The sequence below is a fragment of the Coturnix japonica genome, chromosome 2, assembly GCF_054131305.1.
Source record: "Coturnix japonica strain WE chromosome 2, WE-NBRP24, whole genome shotgun sequence".
Classification (NCBI taxonomy): domain Eukaryota; kingdom Metazoa; phylum Chordata; class Aves; order Galliformes; family Phasianidae; genus Coturnix; species Coturnix japonica.
Window position 1 is genome coordinate 96516330 of NC_140664.1, and position 27761 is coordinate 96544090.

A 27761-nucleotide genomic window follows, 5' to 3' on the forward strand; every position below is an offset into this window, starting at 1 on the left:
GAAGAGCCTTTGACCCTTTATCATACACATTAATTACACACTAATTCACATTCCACTTTTCAGGAGCCTGCTGCCTGAACACAGTCATATAAGAACAAAGACAGAGTTTGTGGACCAGTTTCCTGCTTTGCTCAGATTACTATAATGAACAGTTTAAAGTAACAAAATTATTTGAAATAGAAACCATATAACAACTTACTACAGAGACATATCCTACTGTAGTTCTCAGTACAAAAAAAGCTAGTATTTAACACATCAATATCCCAGGCCAGCATTTACTGTGGCCTTGACTGCTTTGCAGTTAGTATAGATACTAATACCTTATAAAGCACAGGCTATGCTGATGTTGCTGCCTACCCTTGTCCTTGTTCTTGCTCTGAATGCACAGCTCTACCTAAACTGTACTAGGTTATGGGTCAATTTCTATTTTCTCTAAGCTGACACTAGAATCACACACTAGAAGAGATTTATACAAGGCCAAGATCCTTGGAGCCCATCTGAGAACTGACTACTACTTGCTACTGAAGGATGAGAGAAGTAAAAGACTCCACAGTAAAAGAGAAAGGGATTTCACAGAAAGTAGGACAGGGGTAGTGAAGATAGTTTATGTAAAAGCTGTTAGAAGAATAGGGATTGAAGACACTGGACCTGGATTAACAAGGGGGATGGAGGCCATAAAGACAAGGATTTGAAAGACAGCTCTAGGTGCAAAAACAGTGTGGTGATTAGATGTCCACAGGGCAAACTGGAACTGGTTTGGGGGGTACCCCTCCCACAGGGCTGAAAGTTTACAGTGAGGAAGACTACGAGCCTTCAGGAGGATGATGATAAGCCTTCATCCCATGACCACACCCACAACTCACTATGTACATGCAAAGGGGGAGGGACTGCATACTATTGAGTCTCAGGAAAGTAATGAATTTGTATCCAAATTCCTGCAAACTATTGATTATGTATTAGTTCAGCCTTTATCTATAGCACGCTTTCTCCTAACGGTGTGCAAGTTAAGTGGAGCTATCACCCTTGCACCAGGGTATATGCGTATTGCTAATAATACATACCTGCTCTATATCCTTACAGGGTATGGGGTTTGATTTCCACACATTACTACAAAAACCTGTGCTGAGGCCTAAACAGTTGTTTGTAGCTCCACTTCTAACTACAAGCCAAGATGGCACAGCATGGTCATGTTGTCATGGGTAAGAGCAAATGAGCCCTGTTGACAGTCCCTCTTCCTTTTATTCACTGCTTTCATTTTTTCCCCCATTCTGTAGAACGGGAATGGTATGTAGGTAATACCTTACTGTAGGTAAGGAAACCATCCTAATGCACTAGAAAATTAAAAGCAGACAAGCATGACACATTTGATAAAAACTCCAAAAGATGGTATGACTTGCACTCCTTAAAAGACATGAAGCACATTAAATTATTATTATTAAAAAAACACCCTTCACAAAGATAGTTCTATGCAGCGGGGATCTGATAATGAAGCATCCCAGTGGGACCACTGGCACAGGACTGAGTATCACAAAGTCTGTTATTGACAGCAGAGGACACAATACTGGACTTGAGGAAATCAGTTTGCTTTCCAGTGTGGCTGTTCTCAAAGTCAAGGGCCAACACTATTCTCTAATTTAGTGAAAAGCACTCAAGATAAATATAACAGTTATGGGATGCAGATGCCAAGTTAGCACAGATAAACAGTTGTAGAAAATACAGCCAAATGATGCTAAAACAAGGAAAAGAATCCCTCATTCTCCCTGATACTTACAACCCGTAACCCACTCATGGTAACAGTGCCTGCTCTTCCAGCTCACAGATGTGAAGAAATTAAATTAGTAATGTTATAAGCAGGTTTACTCCTCTGAGACACAGAGTTAAGTTCTGCCACCCCAGAAAAAAAATTCAGGCCCTGAAGAAACTGTGACCCTCGACATTTCCACACGCAGAAGTTAGGGAAAGCATGAAGGAGCTCTGTGCCAGCACACTTTGTATTGCTGCAAAGACTTTCCGCAGGTTGGTGAACTTTGTTTCAACATATGGTGGCTTCTGCCCACACCACCTCCTGTGGGATGCAAAGATCTACAGCAGTAACATAGCACCAGCAGTACGTCCGCAGCTGAAAGAAGAGGTGGGAATTCGTCTGCTTTGACACAGCCCCAAGAAATCTGCATCAGCCCTAGCGGTAGTACTCATTACCAGTAAGGGACTTTTTCCCCTCCCTTCTGTATGTTCTTCATTTATCCATGCTCTTCTATTGGTCAGGTATCTATTTTGGAATAAATCTCTGCAAGCCTGTAACTAATCTATGGCAAGAACAAGTGCAATTTAGCTTCCTAAAGGCAAGGTATCTACTTCAAGACAAAAACTGAACCATGCTTCAAAAAGGTCTGTTTTTACTTCTTTGAAATATTGATAGCAACAAGTAGACATAGGACAGAACGTGTTATTTTACTTACAAATGTTCTTTGAAGCTGAAAAAATTGTCCCTAACATAAGTCAATGTTCAGCTAAGTCTGATCTCAGTCCTGTTGCCAACGCAAAAGAGACACTAATCAAAGATCATAGCTTTTGAAGGTTCTGCAGAAAAGCTGTAAACAGAAACAGCTGATCTTCAAAGAACCCTTCCAGATCTTAAGGATTCTGTGATTCCATGGACCAAGATAAATGACTACACCACTTTAACACAGAGCAGTAATGAGGCCTAATCCTGAATAGGTGCTCAATGCTTCTCAGCTGCTAATAAAGAACATAAGTCTAATAGCAATCTAACTGCAGCACTGTACAGAGACTTGATACCATCTCCTTCATTCATTATGTGTCAGTGAGCTGGAGTTTTAGTTTAGTTTTTAAGGAAGAGAAAGCCTTCAAGCAGTCCCAAACACCTCTGCAAGAACCACCCAGTCATGCTTTGCTGAGAAGTTTGTTAACAAGCAGTGAGAATGCAGCAAGCAGAGGATCTTCAATAGGGATGCAGAGTGAACCAGAACAAGACAAAGATTACAAGTTGCCTTGCCAGCCTCCTTGAACTTTCAGGCCATATGTTAATGGCTACATTCAGGAAATGTGTTTAGTCTTCCTACAGAGAAGATATCATCTCACCAAATGAAAAAAGACTGTGGTGTAGTATTTGATTTGCACATCCTCTGAGATGTTGGAAACTAATGGAAAAAGGACACAGTGAAGGAAGACTGATTATATTGGTCTTCTGTAAGACAGAAAAGAATGATGCTAGGAGAAGAGAATTATCTCTGTATAATTGTGAAGTTAAATCTACAGCAAATTTGTTGCAGCTACACTCAAGTGGCACACACTTAGGTATCAGAGCACTGGGAAACAATGGTCTGCCTCTGGGATGCAAGTCTGCCACCCCAATGTGACCTATAAACTCTTATGGACATATGTAGATGAGATATTTAACATCAAAATCCACTTTTAAATACATATGCCAAATTAAGTACGAAGTAGATGCTTCTATCCTTCATACATACAGTAGCTGTGACAGGAATAAAATATACAAAAAGGTCCCAGCCTGTTTTCTTTTTAAGAATCAGCAGTGAACACTTTCCTCCCTGAAAAAGGAGGCATCGATGCATAGAGATAGTAAAATCCAAGCACTATTTCTACTAGACATTATTTTGAGAAGACTACATTGGTTAATGTGAACTTGAAATTAGAATTCAATTAGGAAAAAAAATGGTATTATAGCATCATCCTCTCTTCAGAGATGCACAAAAGTAGTCAAGGCCTAGAATGTATTTAGTTAGCAACTCACTTTGTCTTATCTAAGTAACATTTAATAGTTTATCCAGTATTAAAAAAAAACCAAAAAAAAAAAACCAACCAACCAGCACCTTTTCTTAATCTCAGCACCTTATACAATAATAGGCACCTGAACAGATACACAAATACAGCAAAAGAACTCATCTGACTCGCACCCCTGCGAAGCCCACCAAAATAACCAGACCAAAATAAGACATCCATTCGGCAGAAGGACTTGGTTCTCTTTTTGGCAGTTTCTTTTAACTTCAAAACAAACAAACAAAAGAGGAAGAGCTGTATGGGAATCAAAGAATCAAGCTCAAGATAGTCACAAAAAATAAATGATGTATTTTTCCTCCATAGATCAAAACCATAACAAAAGCAAGACAATTGTATCAAAGTTCAGTGTCCAGACTTTTTTTTCTGTAATACAAAAAGAGATATTGCAACTACTTTACTGCTCAAGAACTTCCTTGTTCAAGCTGCTGAATTCTTCTCTCACTGAAGTTTTGTCAGTAACTTTCTTTAAACCACAACGTACAAAGAATTCTTTATCACCCTCCTCTTATCTAAAGCTCTTCTTTTGTTCTAGAACGTTTTGTTGCATGCTCCTCTATAAATTCACTCAAATGCTCTAAATCTCTATCACCGCCTTCAAATTTAATAGGATTGTTCTTCTTGTCCCTTGGAGCGAAGTAGATGGTAGGGAATCCTTCCACTTTGTAGTGATCATTTGTCACATCGTTGGCAGTAGCATCCATCTTGGCTATGACTAGATTTTTCTCATTCTTGTATTTTTTGCCTAGCTCAGTATACACTGGTTCTAGTTTCTTGCAGTGTCCACACCACGGGGCATAGAACTCTATGAGAACATCATTCTTTGGATCCATTACTATGGTATCAAAAGTTTTACCCACTACCACCTTCACAGGCCCTTTGTTATTTTTTGGCACTGGCTGTGACTTCACAATATGCTTCAGTTTTCCTAGGAGAAAGGATAACACACACCATTGTTAACTACAGTAAGAGCAATCCTTGTGTTTTCACTAAGAAAAAAAAAAGGTAGAAATACATCCTCACAACAAAGAAAAGCACTGCATTAGTAATCAATCTCAGCTCTGCAGGAAACACTGGCTAGCTTGCTGATGACATTTGATACCATAATCTTCTGAAAAAGGGTTAAGTTGCTTCACATTACCCTAGAAGCTTTCTCCCTCTGCTCATGAGTATCCAGCCATAATGTGATCAACAGTGATTTATGTATTACACTAGCCATGAATACAAACAATCACCTGACACTTCAAAGGTGAAAGAATGTTTTAGGCTTGCCACACACATTTGGTGTTAAAATACTGCTAAATGCCACAGCGCTGTTTAAACAGCAAACTTAATGAAGGTAAAGAAAAAAAAAAAGGAGGGGAGATGAGTGGAGGAAAAGAACATCCAGGAAGATTCAAGCCATAGAGCATTATAAGATTTCACATCAGCCGTAACATCAGAAGAATATGCACTGAAGGAAGAAGCAAAGCAAATGGTTTTTAGAAAAAGAAAATAAAAAAAATCCTTTACCTTTTTTGAATGCCAGCACAAACTGCCTGAGGACATCAGAGTCAAACTCTTCTGGCTCCATGGCATATTTCTTGCCACCTTCATCCAGAATGGCAACATTTACATCCTCTCCACTCTCAAGCAGACCTAGATCTTTTATTTCAGAAGAATAATCTTCCTCATCAGAAACAGCAAACACATATTCAGGGAAGTCCTTGGCTACTTCTAGGACTTTGCCTCTCCAGTACTGGGTAGCTGAAGAACCATAATGCAGCAGGATTAGTAAATTCTAGTTACTTATTTCTTGTTTCCTTCTAAAACAGAGGAACAGTAAACTTAACTTACCAACACGATAGTCAAAACTAAAGTCAACAGTATAATAGACCACCACTAGAGGACGCTTAGCATATCTTCTAGCATCATTGGAAGGCTTGCGATGACCAACTAGAGGTAAAGCATGTTTCACTACATGCTCTTTGATCTCCGATTCATCTGTAGAATGCTTTAAAACAACAGAAAACAAAAAAAGTGGGGACATCATGTAAGCAGTAATTCTGTTACACAGTACTGGAAACTACTATCGGTACATACATGAATAAGTAAGGGACAATAAGCAATGCCTGCATGATATTCTTACTCACTTTAATATCCAAAACATGCATCTTGGGCTCGTGCTTTGATTGAAACTTTTCCGGCTGCATGACAACCAGTTTTCCAGGAGATACTTTTAATAGTTTTGCAATCTCATTACTGAAGGTGTGATGGAACTTGTAATCTTCTCTTAGACTGTGAGCTAAAAGATTAAAATTAAGGAGAATTAAAAGTCACTAAGAACTGAATTGATGGCTTTCAACCAAAACCTTGGTGCTGCAAGGACAGTCACTTATGCAGGCACAGAACAATTCAGGGTCTTAGAGAACAGCTCTTGCCCCCAAACAGGGTGAGAAAACATAGTTTGAGAAACACTATTTGAATGCTACTCAACTGTGTACCTACTTAATGATTTAGAATTATTTAAATATTTATGTATATTATCTACTGTGACTTCAGTTACACATGCAAGATCTAGTAGAAGGGTATTTCCCCCCTGAGTAGAAATGGAAGATCACCCTTCAGTCTCTTTCTCTCTTTTCCCTTTTTAAAGCCTCCTTGCTGAATTCCGAGAATAAATAAAGGAACTTTCCATGCCCAAAGCTTTGAATAACAAGGCTCAACAAAACACACTTCTAATTTTAAACCACGCATTACCTGCTTCCTGATAGAGCTGATAAGCTTCATCAGTTTCTCCACTAAAAACACCAATGATAATGACATCATCTCCATCCTTCAGAAATTCCTGTACCTGTTTCGTAGCCTGAATCTGTTTAGATGGAGGACCAGCCTGTTCAATCATGTAGTCAACAATACCTGTTAGACAGAACAACACCCAAGAAGTTACTTAAATAATTATTGAACTGAAAGGTTTAGGCACTTCCTCTATAGAGAAGCTTAACAGTATTTTTCACATTGACACCTTCATTTTTGTGTAATCTTTTCAAAATAACCAACAAAGTTAACAAGAAAGTGGCCATAGTCTTCAAATGCTCCAGTTCTGGGTATTCTCTTTTAGGCTGGTTTCAAGAATTCTACATCTGTCAGCTGACCTTTCAAGTAACCCACCTTTCTGAAGTTTTAGACCCTTCACTGTCTCATAACCCTGCTATGAGACAGCATTCCACTTGGTTATTCATTATTTTTCTCTTATATTGCAAGCTAGTATTGAGCAATTCATCAATCCTTATGAGGCATTCAAGTGCAACTAACGAATGCCCATTTACTCACACTGCCTGATTGCATATTTAAATTATTTTTATACTAAAGGGGCATAGGGTGATATTACAAAAATGAGAACTTTATACTGATGGCATATGTATACTCTATACAACTGTACATTTGAAATCAAGCCTTTAAAAAGATCAGGAGTCACAATACCGTATTTCTCTCGTGGACCACTGTAGTCGTAAGGTTTGCCTTTGCGAAAGATTTTCAGAGTTGGATAGCCAGTAACATCAAACTTCTTTGCAAGCTCAGTTTCAGCAGTGGCATCGACTTTAGCCAGAGGAATGGGAGGTGTGCGCTTGCTGAGCTCCTGGGCAGCCTTCTCATATTCTGGAGCAAGTCTTTTGCAGTGTCCACACCTAAGGAAGTAGGAGGGTGGAGGGCAGTTTTAGTAAGCCAGGTCCTGCTAGCTACCTTCTACCCCTGCAGTGGATGAGCTGCAAGTCTCTTCTGAAGATTCAGAAGAGGCATAATAGCAAAAAAGCTTCATCAATTGTATTCAGAACAGGTGCACTAGGAAAGCAGAGGCAACTGCCTTCTTGCTTACCATGGAGCATAGAATTCCACCAGAATTATGTCAGCATTATTCACAACATCATCAAAATTATCCTGGGTCAATACCAGAGTAGCTTCTGGTGGAGGGGTCCAATTGGGGTCAGAAATCTCCTTGACTTTGGCTACAATTGCTGAAAAACAGTTCAATAGCTCAGTTATGAAGTTTGATATACTACAGAAATGATAGTGCAAACACAACAATTTATATCAAATTATTAAACAAATTATTAGCAAATTACTACACAAATTCCATTCTAAGCAGACAGAAAAGGGAGTCTTTCTCACTGAAATGAAGCTGGACATATTCATTAAGTGAAAAATATGTGCTTTTATGTCCACTGACAATTTATAGATGTGGTGTTTCCAACAGTTCAATCCCTCAACAAGCACAATACCACCTCCTCTAATCAGGCCATTGTTCAGGAAGTCTTCCATGACTAAGAGCTACTTAGCTCTACTACCAACAAAACTGTGTCCTCTAGCACACAGGCTTTAGATGATCAGGCAAAATTTTAGCCTTCATAATATTATTCTACTTAAGATAACAGAACTTGAAGACGTAGCCCTTGATAATAATTTCCTCAAGCAGGAAGACCAGACATTTCCTTGCTTTGTAACAATGAACTGCAAAGCACCAGTGCTTACCGTCTTCTGTTCGAGAACCATCATAGTCAACAGGCTGGCCTTTTTTCAGGATTTTAATGGTTGGGTAACCACTGACATCAAAACGACTTGCTAGTGCAGTGGCCGCAGTAGCATCAATTTTGGCAACTGGAATAGGAGGGTCATTTTCCTTCAGGGTTTTGGCTATCTTTTCATACTCGGGAGCAAACTGCTTGCAATGCCCGCACCTGTCAAAGGAATACATACATAGAAATACAAATGCAAGACAGGCATGGAGGAATATTTTGCTACTCTGCATTTCCAGAAGGCCTTCTGCCAGATGTTCACATCAACAACCTGACACTATTTGTCCTGCTTTATTTTCAGATCTGGGAAGAAGTGGGGGCGGGAGGAAGAGGGGAAGGTCAGGGAGGGACAATGCTGGGCAAGAGAAACTATAGCCAGGTACTGTTTGCACAAATCCCAACCTTTTCTTTTTCCACTCCCCATTCAAAAGATTCTAAGTTTCAAAGCCAAAGTAAAAAAGTTTAGTAATTACTTTTACAAAGTTGCAAACCTTGTACTGTGCTTCTCCTCCCTTCCCCCAGATACCATGTCACTCACTTCAGCTTCTCCCTAGTCTGGGTTCATCTTCTCTACATGGTATCCTAAATTCAAACTAGAGAGAAAAGTGAACCAGAAGTTAATTGGGCCTTATTGAATTTCACCTCAAACCCATATTTGTATCAGAGGACCTGCTCTACTCAGAATTCTCTGGGAAGAACAGAAGCTACTGCTGAAGAAGCTGGCACAACAGGGGTATCAGCATACAAAAAAAAATGAGTACAGTATGATAAACTAAAGACAAAGGAAAACAAAGATAGAAACTAGCATGTAGCAGCCTGTATTCTTTAGTCTCTCAACTGGGAGGAGGGAGCATAGAAGAAGAAAAAAAAAGGTGCTAGTCTGTGGTGGTTACACATTCTTATGCTAAGTTTCACATTCAGTTTTCATGCTAGCAAACTACAACTACCAAACAGGGACAGTTTTAATTAATACCAGTCTCATCACTCAAAGCCTACTTCAAGCAACAACATATTCCTCCCCTCTTCCATTCCAACACTAGCACAAACTAATCACCTTGATTGCAAACATTTACTCTTGCTTTTCCCTTTAATACTCCTATTACTTTTGCCCATAAGAACACAAGAGAAAATGCATTCTGCCTAAAGGACTTTGTATCCATGATAGCACCCCATAGTACTCTGGTGTTATTCAGTGTACATCAGTACCACAGCAATACACAAGGCATTATTCAAACTAGTAATATGAAAGAGTGATGTCCTCACATCATAACATCCTTCGAACAAGGACACAGACACCAACTTCTGAAGGACAACTTCTAGCCAGGGAAGTTTTCTCCATTTATGCGAGCACAAGTTCTTGGTAGGCCAACAGGTCAAGATAGAACGCTGCCAACCCACATCATATGACCTTTCTGGGGCTGACTGAGATCATCTCTGCTCTCCAACAGGTGCAGAGCAGAGATAGAGCCAGGATAGTGCTGCCCTTGGCACAGGAGCCCTCAGCACAAGTGATGCAAGTCTTTTCCAGCCTTGGTGATTCTATGACTCTGAATGATCTCTGTGACTTGTGACAGATGTGTGCTCTTATGCTACAAAAGCAAAGGGACCTCCAGAACCATTTCCTGCCCTGGAAAACAGCACAGTACAGCACTATCCCCATAGTTTAAAACCAGTCACGATCCAAATACCTGCTTTTAACACAGCAGTTGACTTGTGAAAAAATGCCATCAAGTCTTTCTCACTCCTAAGAACCATTCCAATAAAGACAGCTGGGAAAAAAAAAATTAAAAAAAATAGAAACAAACAAGCAACTACTTCTACCTCAAAATCAACAACCTCCCAAGCTCACTTTCTAGGATTGCATATTGACAAAGAAGCTCCTAGCACCCATCTCACTCTGCACTTAAGGAGGTATTGTGATACCTCCATGCAAACCCACCATGGTGCGTAGAACTCCAGGAGCACAGTGTCCTTGTCTGCAGTAAAGATGTCAAAGTTTGCATCATTCAAGACTAACACACCATTTTCTTCTTTAACTTCAGAATTATCGTCATCATCATCATCTTCTTCTTCATCATCATCATCATCATCATCTTCTTGTATAACAGATTCTAGAAAAGTAAAATGTAAAAAAAAAAATAAATCAGTATTGATTAGGTTGTGTTAAGTTTAATGTTAAAATAAGTCTATCAATTTAATAACAGATTAAGTACACCTTACCACTTGAAGTATAAAAACAGGTTAATTCATTCCTCCTTTACATAGGAGAGCTGCCCAAGTTTACAAAGTAACTGGACTCAGGTGTTTGACCTGCTCCATTCCATTTCCACAAAGGCTGTGTCAGCATTACCCAAGTCTCAGTACATACTTTGCTCTTCAAAGCAAGTTAGAAGAGACACAGGGAGAATTAACACATTCCAACCTATGCATCAACTGCTAATAAAGCATGTTGGTATTTTGCTGATACATAGGGAAGCAGGACACCAGATATGCTTCCTTGAGCAAGACTGCCACAGAGTTGATATCCAATTTCAGACTTGTTGAGTGAGTGCAAGATAACAACATCATCACAGAGCATCCTCAGAACTCCAACCCATCATGTGTGGAGATGTGAGGCACCCTCCTGAAATAAATGGAGTCAGAACTGCCTTCAAGAAATTCAGGGGAGGCCTCTGGCTTAGGACCTCCAATTCAAAACAGGTCTTTGGAGAAGACACTTGCTAAATTAGAAAAGCAGGGTTTACACATGAAATCTGGAGCCAAGACACATCAACCAGTTCAGTCTGCCTTGACTTGGAAGTTGAGACTGCTTCTCTAACATTTGATCGTTCACATCTTCTAAAGATTTTTGTCAAAACTGCTATAATTCTAGTCAAATCTTACTGAGTGGCTTAAAGGAATTTCAGTCAGAGCAAAACTGATGAAAATACCTTATCCCTCATATAAATCACATGCCATTGAAACTAAGACCTTCTTACCACTGGAAGCTCCAGCAATCAAAAAAAAAAAAAAAAAAAAAAACAATGAAAATTGAAGTTTCGTTGTTCAAAACAGCATACTATGTACATAAGTTTAGCTGGCTTTTGACTAAGTTGACTGCAGTAGGCAGTAGACAATGTACATGCAGTTCACTTGTTCAGGACAAGAATGCTGAAAATACTCCTCAGTTCACCTGGAATTTGAAATAAAAGAATTAGAAGTGTGTAATATCCAGTGGGAGGATACAAGCAATAAAAAGGAAGAATTCCCAGCCTATTCTTAGGACAAGTGCAAACCATAGACATTAAACATCTATATGGGAAACTGTTGATCACAGCCTGAACCTCTGATTAACCACCTGATGCAAGCAATGAGTCAGCTGCAGCGACACAGCTGAATTACCTTTTCAGCTGTGCTACCAGAAGGAGTGGAGCCTGGCTGCACCTCTCCTAGACCCCATTTAAGGGCTGACTACCACTAAGGTGGGATCTCTTTCTCTGGAGATTGCTCCTTTGTGAAGTTTACTGTGAACCTTCAACATCAGTGAGCATTTTCCATTTATCATAGATTATCTTTCTATCACAACAATCTTCTATATGAAACATATGTTTAACATCTGTTTACCTATTGACTATACAATTGTACAATTGTATAACTGTACAACATCACATGCCATTAAACAGCAGCAATCATTTTTCCATGAGGAAAAAAAAAAAGAAGTGCATAAGCTCTCACAAAACAATACACTCCTGCTAAAGATATGCTTAATTGGAATGCAACTTTGTATGATACTAAAATATTCAAGCCTGATGAGGTGAGAGATCACAGGAGATAATTTACCACACAACAAAAGTCACTTGGGATCAAGTTTCTCAGCAACTACTATTGCTTTATCTGATTGAAGCTAAACTTTACAACTGGACAACAGCTTCAGTGTTGCTGCCAGAACAGTTGCAGGGAAGTACTAAACTTCCAGAGAGAACTACCAGGGCATTCATTTACACTAGGGAACACTATAGTGGGAAAGCCAGTTTTTCACAGAGCTCAGCAGTCAGAACTTCTAACAGTGCTCCGTAGTTCTGAGGGACATTTCACCACAGGATGTCCAAGGTTGGTCTGTGCCTGAACTCTCTCGCAGTGAGCTGTACCGTGCCTGTTGCTTTTCAAAGGAAAGCATGTCAGACTTGATTTGTACTGACAAAAAAATCTTAGCAAAATTTGTTAGTCAATTCTGCTCATGCAGCTCTGAACCTAACTATCAGGCTGCTACTCTTGCTTCTGCTCACAATGCTAACCTTCCTTCCTCAGTGAGAAGGCCTGGGCTGCCCTAACAGCAACACACTCAAGAGTCTGGAAAAGCAACAAAGATTCTGTACAAGTGAAGCACTAAACCACAAGATCAAACATATACCACTGAAGTAATTTTTCTATCTTTCACTGGAAGTAGCTGCATGCACGCCAACATGAAGCTTTTCTGACACGAATGTATTTAGGTCACTACACACAATACACACAAGCACTTCATCCTCCCAAAGGGGGGAAGACATGAAACAGCTGGACTGCTGTCTGCCTCTTGCTGAAGCAGAGCACACATTTCTGGGAAGCCTACAAACTCATCCCCCTGGAATCCACAGCTTCACCAACACCTACCTACCTCTAATGCCAGTGCCAGGACTGAAGCTCTGCTTGAACTACTTGTCGTAAGGGGCACTGAGACACCATTAAGAAATTTTACTCAGCATTAATGATATTTTAGGAGAACACTCATTGAATGAGGAACTGACACCTGATATGGCAGAAGTAGTAGTGCGCTAACACTCATTTTAAAACTTCACATATGTGGTGCTGACTGTCAGGCCTTTTTCAGAATGACAGGTTACTCTGAAACTAACCCACATGCTGGGCTTCACTGAACATGTGTATGCAAAGGGAGTAGCAGTCATGACCAGTCCACCATCAGCTCCAGCCTAGTCGTTCTGTAAGCAGGTTACTGCACTGCCCTAGTCAAAGTTCACACCCCAAGATTACAATGTAACAAGCTTGGCTGCATCTGAATTTTCAAACTCCTGAGAAATCAGTTCACATAAAGTTACTGCTTCACACAAAGTAAACGCGTTGTTGTCTCACATAAACCTGTGTTCCAAATGCAAACATCGGAACTGATAACCACGTGTTTTAACATCAAGACATTTAAAGTCCAGCTCAGGATTTGTACGCAACTGATACACAGCACAGAAATACAAAAACGACTCCAGTCGTGCAATGATTTGCGATCAGATTGAGCAAAGGAACGAATCCTCGCGCCTGCAATCCCTGGGGAGGGATTGTAGCCGGCTGGCAGCACGCAGGACAGCCCTGTCCGAGGAGCGGTGGCACTGGCCAGCGGCCCACTCTAACTACGTAGGGCACAAAGGGACAGAAGAGCGGTGCAGCTTACAGGGAAGAAACAAGCACACAATTGATTCCGGAGAATAGCTTTTCTTGCTATAGTCCCAAGCCAGAAAGCTCAGCGCGCTGCTGCGGATGCAGTACCATGGACAAGCTTTTAGCCCTCGTATACCAGGCTAGGCCTGGAAGCGCACCGCACAGGAGAGAAACCCGATACGAACGTTCTCCTGCAGGCTCCTGGCTGCCCGCTGACAACCGGCAGGAGAGCACAGCCCGGCCTTCCTACTGTGCTCACACTACGGCCGGCGCGGGAAGCACAGCGGAAATAAGCCCCTCACAGCTCATGGGAGGGATGCTTCATGTAAAAACCCTCCTCCAAGTACGTCTCTTCCGCACACTGGCACTCAGCTAAAGCCGGAGGAGCTTCCTTTCAGCTAGTTTTGGGCAAGAAGAAACAAACCTCGGCGAAATCCAAAGACAACACGGAGAAACATAAAAACATCACTACCACACACCGACAGAAGAGCAATGCCTTCTAGAGTGGCACAGAGCCGCTCTGCAAGGGGGTGAGACAGACGCTACTTCAGACGAGGCAACATGGACTAGCAGCCTGAACGTCCTGCACTCAGAGATGTGCAGGGCAGGCTGTGCGGCAAGGCCAGGCCGCACCCCGCCAGCATTAGCTCTTCCAAGGAAGGCAGCCAAGCGCTGGGCTACACCGAGTGATAGCGGCTCCGGCGCGCACGGCGGCCTCCGCCCTACGCAGCTCCCGGCTGGACCCCAGCGCCGCTCCCGCTGCTCGCTCACCTCCGCCGTCCTCCTGAGCCGCCAGCACAGCCAGCTGGGCTAACCCCAACAGCAGCAGCAGCCACAGTCCCTGCCGCCTCATATCGCCACACACAAAACAACACGACTCGGCTCCGCTCCGACCCTCCACAACTTTACGCACGCCGATTCACGGCAGGCTCCGCATAAAGACAAGCGCCTGCTCTGAGGTGCCTTCTCCTCATTGGCTGCCCGCGGACCTCCAACCACTGTCCGCCACGAGCAGCGGGCGCAGCCGCGCTCCAAGAGGCGACCGGGGAGGGGAGGGACTTCGCGGGGCCGGGACACAGCACCGATGCTCGGGATTGGCGAGTACTGCAAGGGGGTGGAAGCAAAGGGACAGGGGAGTGGAGAAGAGGAGAGTCAGCCAGTGAGGGTCCGCGGCGTGGGTGCCGCCTAAGGGAAGAAGGGTGGTGGAGCAGCTGGGTGATGGGTCGGTCTTTTTAGCAACGTGCTTGGACAAATCAGTGCTGTTTTGGAGTTATTATTATTATTTTCATTATCATAGCTTCTGATCCTTGAGCAGGTGGCGTAGGCTAAATTTGGTATGCAGCAGTTGTATTGTGAAGTAGTAATAGAATATTGTGGTAAGTAATTGTCTTCAACAGCTCAAAGTGCAGGCTTGTAAAATGAATGCTGTGATGTTAAGGATTGAGCAGATGTTGTGTTACTCTGAAGGATTACTGATGCATCTAGGTTGTCATTCAGCGTTTGTCTGTAGCAAACAGTTTGAGAAAAGACACTAATACCCTACTTTGTTCTCCATTAATTAGTTACAGTACAGGGGTCAGTTTTGACCCTCAACCCAGCGGCCAAACAAGTTTCTTCAGAAATACTGTAACTGATGCAAAAGCAACTTTTCAAATTATCAGTGAATTGCTACAGTCAGGAGGGGATCTTCTGTGAAACCTGGTCTGAAGAACTTGTTGATTTTATTTATTTAATTTAATATAGACATGCAGTGATATGATAGTCAGATTGGGCAATGTTTTGTTTAGGAAAAACTAAGATAATGGGAAGCCATTATTTAGAGGATGCTTACTGTTTGGTTAATGCAACCATTGAACTGAATGTTGTGTCTGTGTGTGAAATATTTATTGCCTTCTTCATCTGGGTTTGTAGGAAAAAGAGTGGCTATTGTAATCTGTTTATCCCAATGCAGTGGATGTTATCCACTGGGACAGTTGACCTGAGGTGTTCTGTCAGGCCTGATGTTGTTTAGACAGTCAGGAGACAAGTAAAAAAAGCTTGCAGAAAAGATGTGTGAACTGGAGAAGTGGTGATACTATCTCTTTAGACTGTTAGTATGTGAAATACAGGATTATAAAATATTTTAATTAGTTATAAATTGTTAAAAATAGTTTAACTTAAATAGCTAATAGTTATATTTCTTCTGTGATGGCTGAGTTTTACGGTGATTGCATTTTATCTCTATGCTTGTTAAACGAGTTGAAATATGAAATCAGTAAGTTTGCTGGACACTCAAGATGTGAAACACCATCATCCAGCTAGACAGTGAAAAAGGCAGTGCAGATAGTACAGATGTGGTGTTGGGGTTTGTTTGAACTGTATCTGCAAGACAGAAACCCTGTAACCCTTGTTCACATGAGGGCAGCCTGATTATCTGAGAGATTTGTGAAGATGTGGGTTAGTGTGTTACGGAAACTGGGATCTTGGGCAAGTCCTGTTAGATGAACAGGACCTTGGCAAAAAAGCACAATCTGATTGGTCTTCTAGGCTGGGGCAACAGAATTACACAGTGGGTCATAAGTAAGACACCAAGCAGAAACTTAATTATTCAGAGACCATCTGTGGTCTAGCTTGATGAAACTGTAAACTTTGTATAAGTGTACAGTACACTGAGCACTTGGAAAGAGTGTACTGGCTGTGTAGTTTTTCCAAAGGATACTTTTCTGTTCCCTAAAGGCTTGCATGCATGTAGGGGTGAGCAGAGGAGGCCAAAAATCCTGGACTAACTTGTACTGATCACAGCTCTGTGGCCTTTTGACAAGTACTTGTTCTTTGTCTGAATTAGCCACAAAACACAAACAAACAAACAAACAAACAAACCCCAAACCCTCTTGTCAAGAGGGTCTCCAGGTGGAACAGATCCTTTAACAAGTGGGTAAGTACAAGGGGATCTATAGGTTAGGTGTGTGGATCATTGAATGGCATATGTCCACAGCATCATATCTGATGTGAGAAAATGGCCAAACTTGCAGGTCACTTCTGCTTCATACATCACTAGGGAACAAAGCACTGAAAATGTATGATCTCAGAATACCTATGGAGCAGTTCTGGATAAAATATATTTTTTTCTGATATAGTTGCTGTGCTGCAGAAAACTCCACATGTTAGCACACTTTGGCTATTTGAAAATGGACTACATTTTGTGATTATGTGTTTCTTAGTTTCTACCATTGCCAGACCAAGGTGATTCAGGATGAGACTGAATACTTCTAATCAATAATCTAAATTGTGTTAGCCTTCTTTTAGCCATTAGGGTTCAGAATAATCTGTATATCTGCCCCTAGCAAATAGCATTATAGATAGAGTTTACAGCAATGACATACTGAAGGGAGATACTTTGTTAATGCAAAACAGAAAAATATTATCTTGCAAGTTCATTGCAAGGCAATGTTGAAAATCATAAGCAGGATCACTTTTGCATATGCTGTCAAGTTCCACAGAAATATGAGTTATTTCTGGATGTTTGGATGTTTTTCTCTTTCATTAACTGGAATAAATCAGTCTGCGTAGATTTGTATCCTCAGAAACAAGCAGTCAGTCATACTCCTTAAACATATTTTCTTTAGGAATGTCTAGAGAGTGTCTTTCCTGTTGTTTTAAGTTGTCAATGTCTACCTTAAAATCTTCACAGAAGGTATCAGTGTTTTCCAGCACTAGTCAGTGGTGTACTGGCTTTATGCTGTACTGAAATTTTCCCCTTCAAAAGGCGATCTTGGAGCAAGTCACTGTGTGTACATTGTTCTGCAAATTCCATGGGGTGCTGTCATTGATATTTGTGGAAGAGATGTGCAGCAGTAAGTGACAAAGAAGTAAATGCCAGTATTCTTCTCCAGAAGTCATGAAAATTGACAAACTAATCTACATCAATCTAGCTTTTGCTATTAAACTCTATTACAATCTCAAAAATGGATTTGTACCTACTTGGCTTTTCACAGCCTAATAAATAAGAGTGGTGACTTACAAGGATACTGAGTAGTTACAGCAGTCCCATTTATGTGATAGCTGCTTTAAGTCATAATTCTTAATATCACAAGGTGATACTGATTGATACTGGCCTGAGTAGAGGTGCAAGAAATTAAGTTACTGTTTTCAAATATGAAGGCTGCTCTGAAGGTATTGCCTTCTATTTTATTATGTTGAACTACTACATCAGGGTGGAAGTTAGAGGCATGTCAGTAGAGGTTAAACCTTCCCACCAATATTCTGTTACATTTTGTTGCAGTGTGATAGATGACAGTAGAGAATCATTCTAACAAAATGATGTCTGATATGGAAGCATGTATGAAGCAAAAATGCTTGTGTTTCTTATTGTGGAAAAATGTCACACAGTGATATTTGTGGATGCTTTCTGAACATTTCTGGAGACCAGACTGTGAATATTAGCACAGTGAGGTAGTGGATGATGCATTTCAGCAGTAGCAAGAGTGGGTCACCTTTGCTGGTTCGCAAAGCACAGCATGCAGGCTCTTATTCGTTGCTGCTGAAAATGCATAGCTAATGGTGGTGACTTTGCTGAAAATAGTATTTTGTAAGCAAAAATTTGCTCTATCAAATATTGTTATTGTGCTCTTTGTATCTGTTATAGTTTCCATGTAAATAAATAGGAGGCATTACTTTTGGAGAGGCCTACATACAAATGTTATACTTTGGTGCTATAGTAAATATCTGATCATTCTTAAAGGATTGGAAAAATCCTTGTAATACAATATGTGCAACTGAAGTACTGTGTTGGACCGTGATGCACAGCATTTTCAGTAGGACTGGGGAAGTCCAGTTATTCTTCCTGTGCTTTATTTGAATAAAGTGTTTGTTCCTTACAGTGTGAGCTGAAGGTGCTGTTAATCCCACCCACTGGAAGTCTAAACTAGGGATCAAAATGCTACAAATGCACACCTGACATTGCAATATATGTATATTTCTGAATCATTTGAAGAGAATGCTCTTAAAACTTGTTTAAAACACACACACACACACAAAGCAGGTTGAGTTGTGAAATCTCACTTATTTGATCATAGAATCATCGAATGGCTTGGGTTAGAAGGCACCTCAGAGGCTGTCTTGTTCCAAAGTGTGAGCAGGGTTGCCAGCTGACAGATCATGTTGCCCTGGGCATCATTCAACTTGGCCTGGCATGTTTCCAGGAATGGGGCATCACAGCCTCTTTGCACAGCCGGTTCCAGCAATTAACCATGCTCTTAATGAAAAATTTCCCCCAACATCTAATCTAAATCTCCTCTCCTTTAGTTTAAAACCATTCCCCCTTGTCCTATCACTATCTACCCATGTAACAAGTCGATTTCTTTCCTGTTTATAAGCTCCCAGCTTGTCTTTGTAGGAGAGATGCTCCAGTCCTGTGATAATCTTCATAGCCTTCCTCTGGACCCATTCTAGAAGCTTCTCATCTTGTGTTGGGGCCCCTTGACCTGGACGCAGTATTCCAAGGGGGTCTCACAAGGTTAGAATAGAGAGGGACAATCACCTCCCTTTCTCTGCTAGTCTCCCCTCTTTTAATGCAGCCTAGCAATACTGTTAGCCTTCTGGGCTGTAAGTGTGCAATGTTGGCTCATGTCACATTTTGCATCTAGCAGGACCCCTAAGTTCTTTTCTGCAGGGCTGCTCTCAATGACTTCTCCCAGTCTGTGCATGTATGTGGGATTGCCCTGACCCAAGTACAGCACCTTGCTCTTGGTCTTATTGAACCTTATGTTCTTGTGGACTTGCTTGTCAGGTCTGTCCAGCCCCCTGTGGATGGCACACTTTCTATGATATCAACTGTACCACCCAGCTCGGTGTCATCCACAAACTGGCTGAGGCTGCAGTCAGTCCCTTGGTCTATGTCACTAATAAAGAAGCTCAAGAGTTCCCAAAGCCAACCCCTGAAGGACAGCACTGATCACTGGCTTCCACCTGAACAAAGAGAAATTGACAACATCCAACCAATTCCTTATCCACTAAATAGTCCCTCTTACAAAGTCATATCTCTCCAATTTAGAGATGAGGAGGTGTTGTGATACCACGTCAAAGGCCTTGCAGAAGTCCAGGTTCCCCTTTTTTTCTATTCTCCATCATAGAAGACCACCAGACTGGTCAGGTATGACCTTCCCTTGATGAAGCCAAGCCAGCTATCTCAGAGCACTTTCTTGTCCCTCAGGTACCTGATATACAATTGTAATCTCAAGTTGGAACAATAAATACTCTTCTGTTCCCTGCCCCTGAGAACTTCAAACCTGGAACCCAGAACATAATATGGCTATGGGAAGTATAAGTGAGGCCAAAATGGTGCAGCCTACTTGAACCATGGGGGATGATTATTAGAAGGGTGACAGATTGTAAACTATAAGCAATTGGAGCATAGTCATCAGAAGTTGTAATACGCACCCTAACTTTCAATGTGAAGGAACTATAATAATATCTCTATGGCAGGTCAGAACCTCCCCTTTGGTGCCTGATAGAGTTACTCAAACTAACTGGGCCAAAGAGCATGGTATAAAATGCCTGGACGTGGCCCCACCCAAAGCAGAAATTTTGATGCAGAACAGGAATATGGCATGTATTTATCATGGAGGACAGACCTGCCTCTCTTAGTTCCAGTTGAACATCTATTCTACTCCCCTGAGACTTGTGACTCACCAGGATGATCAACAGAGGCAGAAGCAGAAAGAATTCCAGTGTTACTGAAGAATTACCATAGTATCTTGTTCTTCAGTGATATTTAATGACAGCCTTCTTGAACACCTCTTGCAAAATAAGCCAGAAGAATATATAATAGAAAACTATGAACTCTCTAGGTTGTGTACAATTTACACAAATGTTTAGTAAAAAAAATTATCACAACAGAAGAATAAATGGAAAATGCTCACCAATGTTGAAGGTTCACAGTAAACTCTACAAAAGAACAACCTCCAGAGAAAGAAAGCCTGCCCTAGAGGTGGACAGCCCTTAAATGAGTTCTGGGAAAGGTTCTCACCCCTTCTGGTAGCACAGCTGAATTATCTTCACTGGTGCTCCCGCAGCTGACTCATTGCTTGCCTCAGATGGTTAATCAGAGGTGATCAACGATTTCCTATACAGGTTGCAAAGTGAAAAGTTGTATCAACATCACATCAGAAAATAACATCAGCACAGCAGCAAATTTTATCTCCTTGCAACTGCAATTGTGAACAGACTGTAACAAATAGCTTGACTCCAATATTCTCAATCATTGGTTTACACTGTGAAGGGGTGGAGCATATGAGAACTGTTAGGTCATGGCCTGAATCTGTGATTGAGGATGTGGTGGCATGTAGCCAGGCCAGGGAGCACAGGTGGAAGCAATTCACTATGTGACTGGAAGGGAGAGGAGCTAGCTAAGGTCCCCTAACTTTATTTAAGGGCTGACAGCTACCTCCTCTGGAGTGTTTGGTTAGTCCTGATCCTGAGGAAGGGGTAAGCTATTCCTTCTTTCTTACAGGACTGTGACCTGCTTATCTTGAGTGATCTAAACTGGTTTAAAGCAGATGTATCCGCTTTCTCCTGTCTGCATATGCTAGTTTACTGTAGACTAGACTGAGGTAAGGAAGACAGATTATTTGTGATTTTCTTACTGAATTTAATAATCTCTAAATTTATAATCTCTTCTCTTTGTAAAGTCAATCTTTGAGGTGTTTTTATCATTCTTATATCTGACTTTTGTTCTCCTACTTTATTCTATGTTAATCCTATATTTTTCTACACTGTTTGGTGTAAACATAATTTTCAGTTAAAAGGGTTGATAACAGAGCTTTTTAAAAAATTCAGTACAGTTCTAGATCATATGAGTAACAGTAATGCAGTTATTAAGATATTACTGGAAGTAAATCACATTTAAAACTAAGGAATAGTTCTGTCTGATTAGACACCATATGATTATAACTTGTCTTCTAGAAGAACTGTCTAAAAAAGAAAAGTATATTATTTAGGCTTCAGAAACATGCCTCAGCAGTATTTATTTTCAGTCTGTTACTTCAATAACTGAAATAACAGAATTCATTGCATTTAAAGGTGCTGCCACACTTTCTGCCAATGGAATTTGTTAACTGGTTTGGAGTAGTCAAGTTTTACAGTTAGACCTGTTTCTAAGAGCTCAGTCGTTGAATTCATTAAATGAAATGATTGAGTATAGATAAACTGAATTTGATGAAGTGTATTTGGATGGTCTAGTTGTAATGGAAACTAATAGAATGGCTTGCAAAATCAAGTATTTAAGAGAGCATAAATGGGAAGACATGAGAAAAAATTATTTTTTTCCCCTTTAGGAAGATAAAGTGGATTATCTGTATGAGCTGGACCTGTGTGTCATACAACACACAATTACATGAGGTAATGTTTTATATTCTGGCAGCTATGCAGGTTTTTATATCTAATGACTTAACTATTTAAAGTCAGGACCATTTTGAAAGTCCCTGTGCATAGAGATAGGAAGTTCTTGCCATAGCATTTATGTGATCACATGGGCGAAATTTGAATTTACAAAATCAATGTTGACAGAGACTCCTCCCTTGCGAAGAGTTTTTTTTAAGGAAAATCTAATTGTAAGATGCTATTTGCATTTGCAAGCCCAAGACTGTAAGGAATTGGGTTAAGAAAAATGAAGTTTCTGTGGCATTTGGCTAAATCAAATTATTTTAGAAGCTCTATACGCTCTCATTCCTATATGTCAAAAGCAAATCAACCATAAGGGTACAAACTGTTGCTGTTTTCAATCTGAGAGTCCTCTACCTGATGCTCTAACATCAGGAGCTTAAGCACAACTTCAAATAATCTTTAAGACTCTTAACTCGGTTTGCCTTAATTTCTATTTTCTTTCCTTAAGCTGATATACGACTTGGTGTTCCTATGAGTACTTAATAACATTAGCCAGAGCTACAAGATTCTGAGTGTGTCACCTAGATATTTGGGTTGAGTTGATGAATAAATATAAGGCCAGGTATTCTGTCCTTTTGCAAAGTCTCCAGGCTTGGAGTAATAGGGAGCTACAACAAAGGTCTGCTGCTTTGCTAGTCTATTTCCTGAAGACTTCAAATATCATAGTAGCGCTCTGAATGGCTATTAGTTCTTATTTCCTACTATTTTCAGGAGAACGTTGGGCTTACTGATGTAGTCTGTGGTGATATATATTTTTTAACCAATCTTAAGTATGCTCTGACTTCTGGGTTCATGTGAATTAGACTTTCCAAGAGAAGTGGAAGGATTCTGAACTGCAGGAAACACTGATAATCAATAGTAAGTTTAAAAATCCACTAAAATGTTATGTCTTTTTATTTACAGTTAACAAATCTTTACTTACACTAAGAATTGGGCAGTATGAAAAAGGTTAAGATGCTGCTTTTTTTTTCTCCTAGTCTGCTCTGTTTATTTGATAGAAAGTACCACCTGAGGCTTCTATTGAGAGAGCAAATAAACCACTTTTGGTAACTATTATAATATCCTTCCCACAAATCTTAACTATTTTACTTCTGAGAATGGGCTAAACTCAGCAATGAGATAACACTGACTGTCATGGGGTTATCCCTTGATATAGGTCAGTGATAGGGGGCACAGGCCCTGGGGAAAAAAAGGAGGGGGGGGGGGGGAAGAGGGAAGGTTTGTCACGTGACCCAGCCGACCCCAGGCCAAGCACTTTGGGAGAAGGTGAAGGGCAGAGAGTGAGCAGATCGTTTTAATGAAGAGCAAACACAGTGGCAACAATCTGAGGAGGAACGGGAGCTGACTAAGTGTAACCAAATCAAACACTTAACAATAGCACATTGTGGAATTCCAGACCTCAAACCTTCAGATAAGAAATGGGACCAATCAGCACAAAGGAAATCTTACTCAGAGTTGACTATACACTGTGTATGTCCAAGGAGTGAAAAAGGAGGAAGCATTCAAGGGATTAGTTAGCATAGGACAACTCACTGTCTAGAGTGAGTCAGCAATACCTGCTTTGTGGAATCATGTGAGTGCATTTTGTGTGGTGTAAATATGACTGCCTGAGACACACCAGTTGTGCAGTTGGGGCAGCGCAAGCCCCCCAGTGTGCTGGTGTATACACCTTAAATAAACTACCTTACGTTCTGACTCTTGTGTGCTATTCCACAGGTCAAGTGAGATGAGTACCCAAAGTAGGAGTCAAACCATGGCAGTGTGAGGGGAGCACGTGTTTTTTTTCCACAGCAAGCTGAGACAGCCAGAGGCAGAGAGTGGCTGGGGTCTGGTCCAGCATCCCACCCCACTTCCTCTTTGCACCAAGTCCTCCAGGGATGACATCCCTCTCCTTTGGGAACCCAAAATGCACAAAAGGGTGGTGATATGAAACCAGAACATGAACTCTTTAACTGCCCACTGTTATGCATAATGTTCTGATGTGGGATGCTGACAACAAAAATCACAAAAACATGATGCAGGCCTTTCATTTCTCTTTGGGACTATCACTCCTTTCTAGCGACTCACAAACTGGTATGTGAACAGAGGCAATAGCAAAGGATGAAGTACTTATTTCTTTTGAATGAAAACAATACATATGGTGTTATCAGAATGACAAATACAACTTTGGTGAATCTGTGTTCTGACATTAACAGGCAAAAAAAGTGTGTGTGGGGGATTCAAGGTTTTTGTGTAATATAAAATTACCACCGGATGGTGTGGCTGACGTAAAAGTACTGGTTCCTTCTGTAACTGCCTTCAGACAATGGGAAATATATGGACATACATACCAAAAAGATTGCTGTGCATTTCCTTCCCAAGTCATCGTCTTATCAATAATGAATAGATTTGAATCTTGGGAGAGTGAAGAGAATATTATTTAACCCAGAATGTGCAAATGCAAATACACAAGATGTATTTTAAATCTATAGTACTTAGAATGGATATCTCTTTTTTCTCATATCTTTCATGGTGTGAATGTTTTTGGTACCTTCCTCCTTTTTGCTCCCATGGAGGCTGCCCAATCATCCTGTGGGAAGGGGCTCTCTGAATACCACAGTTGGTGATATGGGCAGGTGTACTGTGGCTAGGTTTGAGTCCTGTTCTCTGAGCCTGTGTTTAAAGTTAGCTCAGGTGGGGGATTTTACTTACTAACTAGCCAGTGACTAGGCAAAGGAAATGTGCAAGTTGTATTTATTTAAGAGAGTGCAAAGAGTTTTATATAGTTATATATAACTAGGCCTATTCAAACACAACCAACTACTCATTGCTGAAAATTAGATTACTCTGGATTATGCATGCATACTTTTCTTCTTGGGCATCACCTTATTCCAGCCTTTTCAGATGTATGTAACCAATCTGCAGCTCACAGAATCATGGAATCATGTAATTGCTTGAATTGGAGGAGACCACTGAGGTTTTGTTCAGTTTTTATTGTTTTTTTGCAGTTCAGTGCTGTATAATTTGGCTTCCAGAAGATATAGTATCAGCTTTCATTTTTTTTCCCCAACTATTCCCTAATGGCTATAACTGTAGAACAACTGGGCTGCAAGCCTGTCGTCATCCCATGACACTGAAAAATCTTTTAAATGCTCCTTGATAGTTGTGCTGAAATACTTCATTTAATAGTGTGTATTATTTGTCACCTTACCCTCTGGTTCACAGCACTTAAGGTCAAAATTATTTGTTTCCATAGGGAAATAAGTACAGAAGGGTTAAGGATGAAACAGATTTTTCCAGTTCCATATTAAATAAAATAAAAATCATAATTCCTACTTGTAGACAGTTGGATTTTCTGTCACTGATTAACTCTTAAAACAAATGGAATTGCTAATTGGGCTGAGGCCGAAAGACTTGTCACAGAAAGTCTTGGGTTGGAAGGGAGCTCAAGGATCATGAAGCTCCAACCCCCTTGCCTGGCAGGGCCACCAAACCACCAAACTTTCACATTTACTAGATCAGGTTGCCCAGGGGCCCCATCCAACCTGGCCTTGAACACCTCCATGGACAGGGCATCCACAACCTCCCTGTGCAGCCTGTTCCAGGACCTCACTGCTCTCCTAGTAAAGAACTTCCCCCTAACATCCAATCTAAATCTTCCCTCTTTCAACTTAAAACCATTTCCCTTTGTCCTGCTATTAACAGCCCTTTCAAAGAGTTTACTCCCTTCCTGATTATAGGTTCCCTTCAGCTACTGAAAGGCTGCAATGAGATCTCCCTGCAGCCTTCTTTTCTCCAGGCTGAACAAGCCCAGCTCCCTTGGCCTGTCTTCATAGGGGAGGTGCTCCAGCCCCCTAATCAACTTTGTGGCCCTCCTCTGGACCCTTTCCAACAACTCTCTGTCTTTCTTGTACTTAGGGCTCCATACTTGGGCTCAGTACTCCAGATGGGGCCTCACAAGAGCAGAGTAGAGAGGGACGATCACCTCCCTATCCCTGCTGGCCACCCCTCCCCTGATGGAGCCCAGGATCCCATTTGCTTTCTGAGCTGCAAGAGCACGCTGCTGGCTCATGTTAAGTTTCTCAACCACCAGGACCCCCAGGTCCTTCTCTGCTGATCTGCTCTCAAGGACTGCTCCTCCCAGTCTGTACAGGAGCCTGGGGTTCTTCCAGCCCAAGTCCAAAAGCTTGCACTTTGCCATGTTGAATCTCATTAGGTTCATCTGGGCCCATCTTTCAAGTCCGTCAAGGTCCCTCTGAATGGCTTCCCTTCCTTCCTCCATGTCAACTGCACCACTCAGCTTGGTGTCATCAGCAAACTTGCTGAGGGTGCACTTTATTCCCTCATTGATGTCATTGGTAAAGATGTTAAAGAGCACCAGTCCCAAGACTGATCCCTGGGGGACACTGCTCTTTACCGGCCTCCACCTGGACATAGAGCTATTGATCACTACCCTCTGTCTGCGGCCTTTCAACCAATTTCTTATTCATTGAGTGGTCCTCCCATCAAATCCACATCCCTCCAATTTGGAGATGAGGATGTGGTGGGGGACAATGTCAAAGGCCTTACTTGAATCCAGGTAAATGACCTCAGTCGCCTTCCCTTTGTCAACCAGTGCCATCACTCCATCACAGAAGGCAATCATAACAAGATTGGTTAAGCATGACCTTCCCCTGGTGAAGCTGTGCTGGCTGTCTTGGATTGCATGCTCATTCCTCATGTGATCGAGCGTGTTGTCCAGTTATCCATTTTGTTTCTCTAGACGCTTCTTAAGCAAAGGAATCTCTGACATAAGCTAGAATGTCTTCCTTCTTAAAAGGTAGGACTTGGAACAGGTTCATTTCTGATACTGAGTGGGCCCCGGTGGCACAAGTGGTAGGAATGCCGCCTTGCAACACTGGAGGCCCAGGTTCGAATCCCCCCCTGTCGCGCAAGTGGTAGAAGTGCCGCTCTGCTACACAGGAGGCTCGAATCCCGGGGGTTGGACTCGATGATCTCTAAGGTCCCATCCAACCTGCAGGAGACTGTGATACTGTGTGTGATACTTTGTTTGTTTTTTTTTGTTGTTGTTTTTTTTTCTGCTTTTCTGCTATATTTTGTTCCTGTGTTTCCAGTGTTTGATCACTTCCAAAAAAGTTTATCCTACAATTCTGAACAATTGAGATTTGTTTCTAAGGATCATAAAATATTATAACTATTATCATAGACATTTAAGTTTGCCTTTCTCCTGCACTGAAATAAGTACTTTAGTGAGAGAATAGCATAAATCAGGGTTGTAAAGACTTATCTGTGGAACTGCATTGTCTCACAGTTGTGTTTTTCCCCTCCAAAACTGCTATGAAAATATTTCATCAAGATTTCATAATATTGGCTCTGTTCTGAGCCTATGCATCTCACGTGCAAGTGCTCTTGTTATAGCAAGTTCTCTGTATATAAATGTTTCAGCTTCCTCTGAATGTGACAAAGCTATTTTTATTTTCCATATTTGAATTATTAGTTTAAATTTTACTGTTATATTCCTTTTTCAAAAATCTGTTTATTGTAGATGAAAGATGGAAGTCAATCAGTCATATTTGAACTTCATTA

The 27761-nt window shown here is 41.1% G+C and overlaps 1 protein-coding gene and 1 long non-coding RNA gene across 3 annotated transcripts in view; one reads left to right on the plus strand and one right to left on the minus strand.

Annotated features, from left to right (window-relative positions):
• Positions 1 to 3983: 3983 nt before the first annotated feature.
• Positions 3984 to 14712, minus strand: PDIA4 (protein disulfide isomerase family A member 4). Its single transcript, XM_015854211.3, has 10 exons — positions 14547 to 14712; positions 10312 to 10483; positions 8329 to 8534; positions 7676 to 7814; positions 7282 to 7487; positions 6559 to 6717; positions 5952 to 6103; positions 5656 to 5812; positions 5332 to 5565; positions 3984 to 4747 (listed from the first exon to the last, which is right to left on the minus strand). The coding sequence occupies exons 1-10, from the start codon at positions 14626 to 14628 to the stop codon at positions 4332 to 4334; spliced, it is 1923 nt and encodes a 640-aa protein (XP_015709697.2). The 5' UTR covers positions 14629 to 14712; the 3' UTR covers positions 3984 to 4331.
• Positions 14713 to 14913: 201 nt separating this feature from the next.
• LOC107309419 (uncharacterized) overlaps positions 14914 to 27761 on the plus strand; it is a 34724-nt gene continuing 21876 nt past the window's right edge. Inside the window, exon 1 of one of the 2 annotated variants that reach the window (XR_001553174.3) lies at positions 14914 to 15151. This is a non-coding gene — a long non-coding RNA (uncharacterized LOC107309419). The remainder of the gene's footprint in view (positions 15152 to 27761) is intronic. The other variant, XR_014942901.1, reaches the window with a different exon arrangement.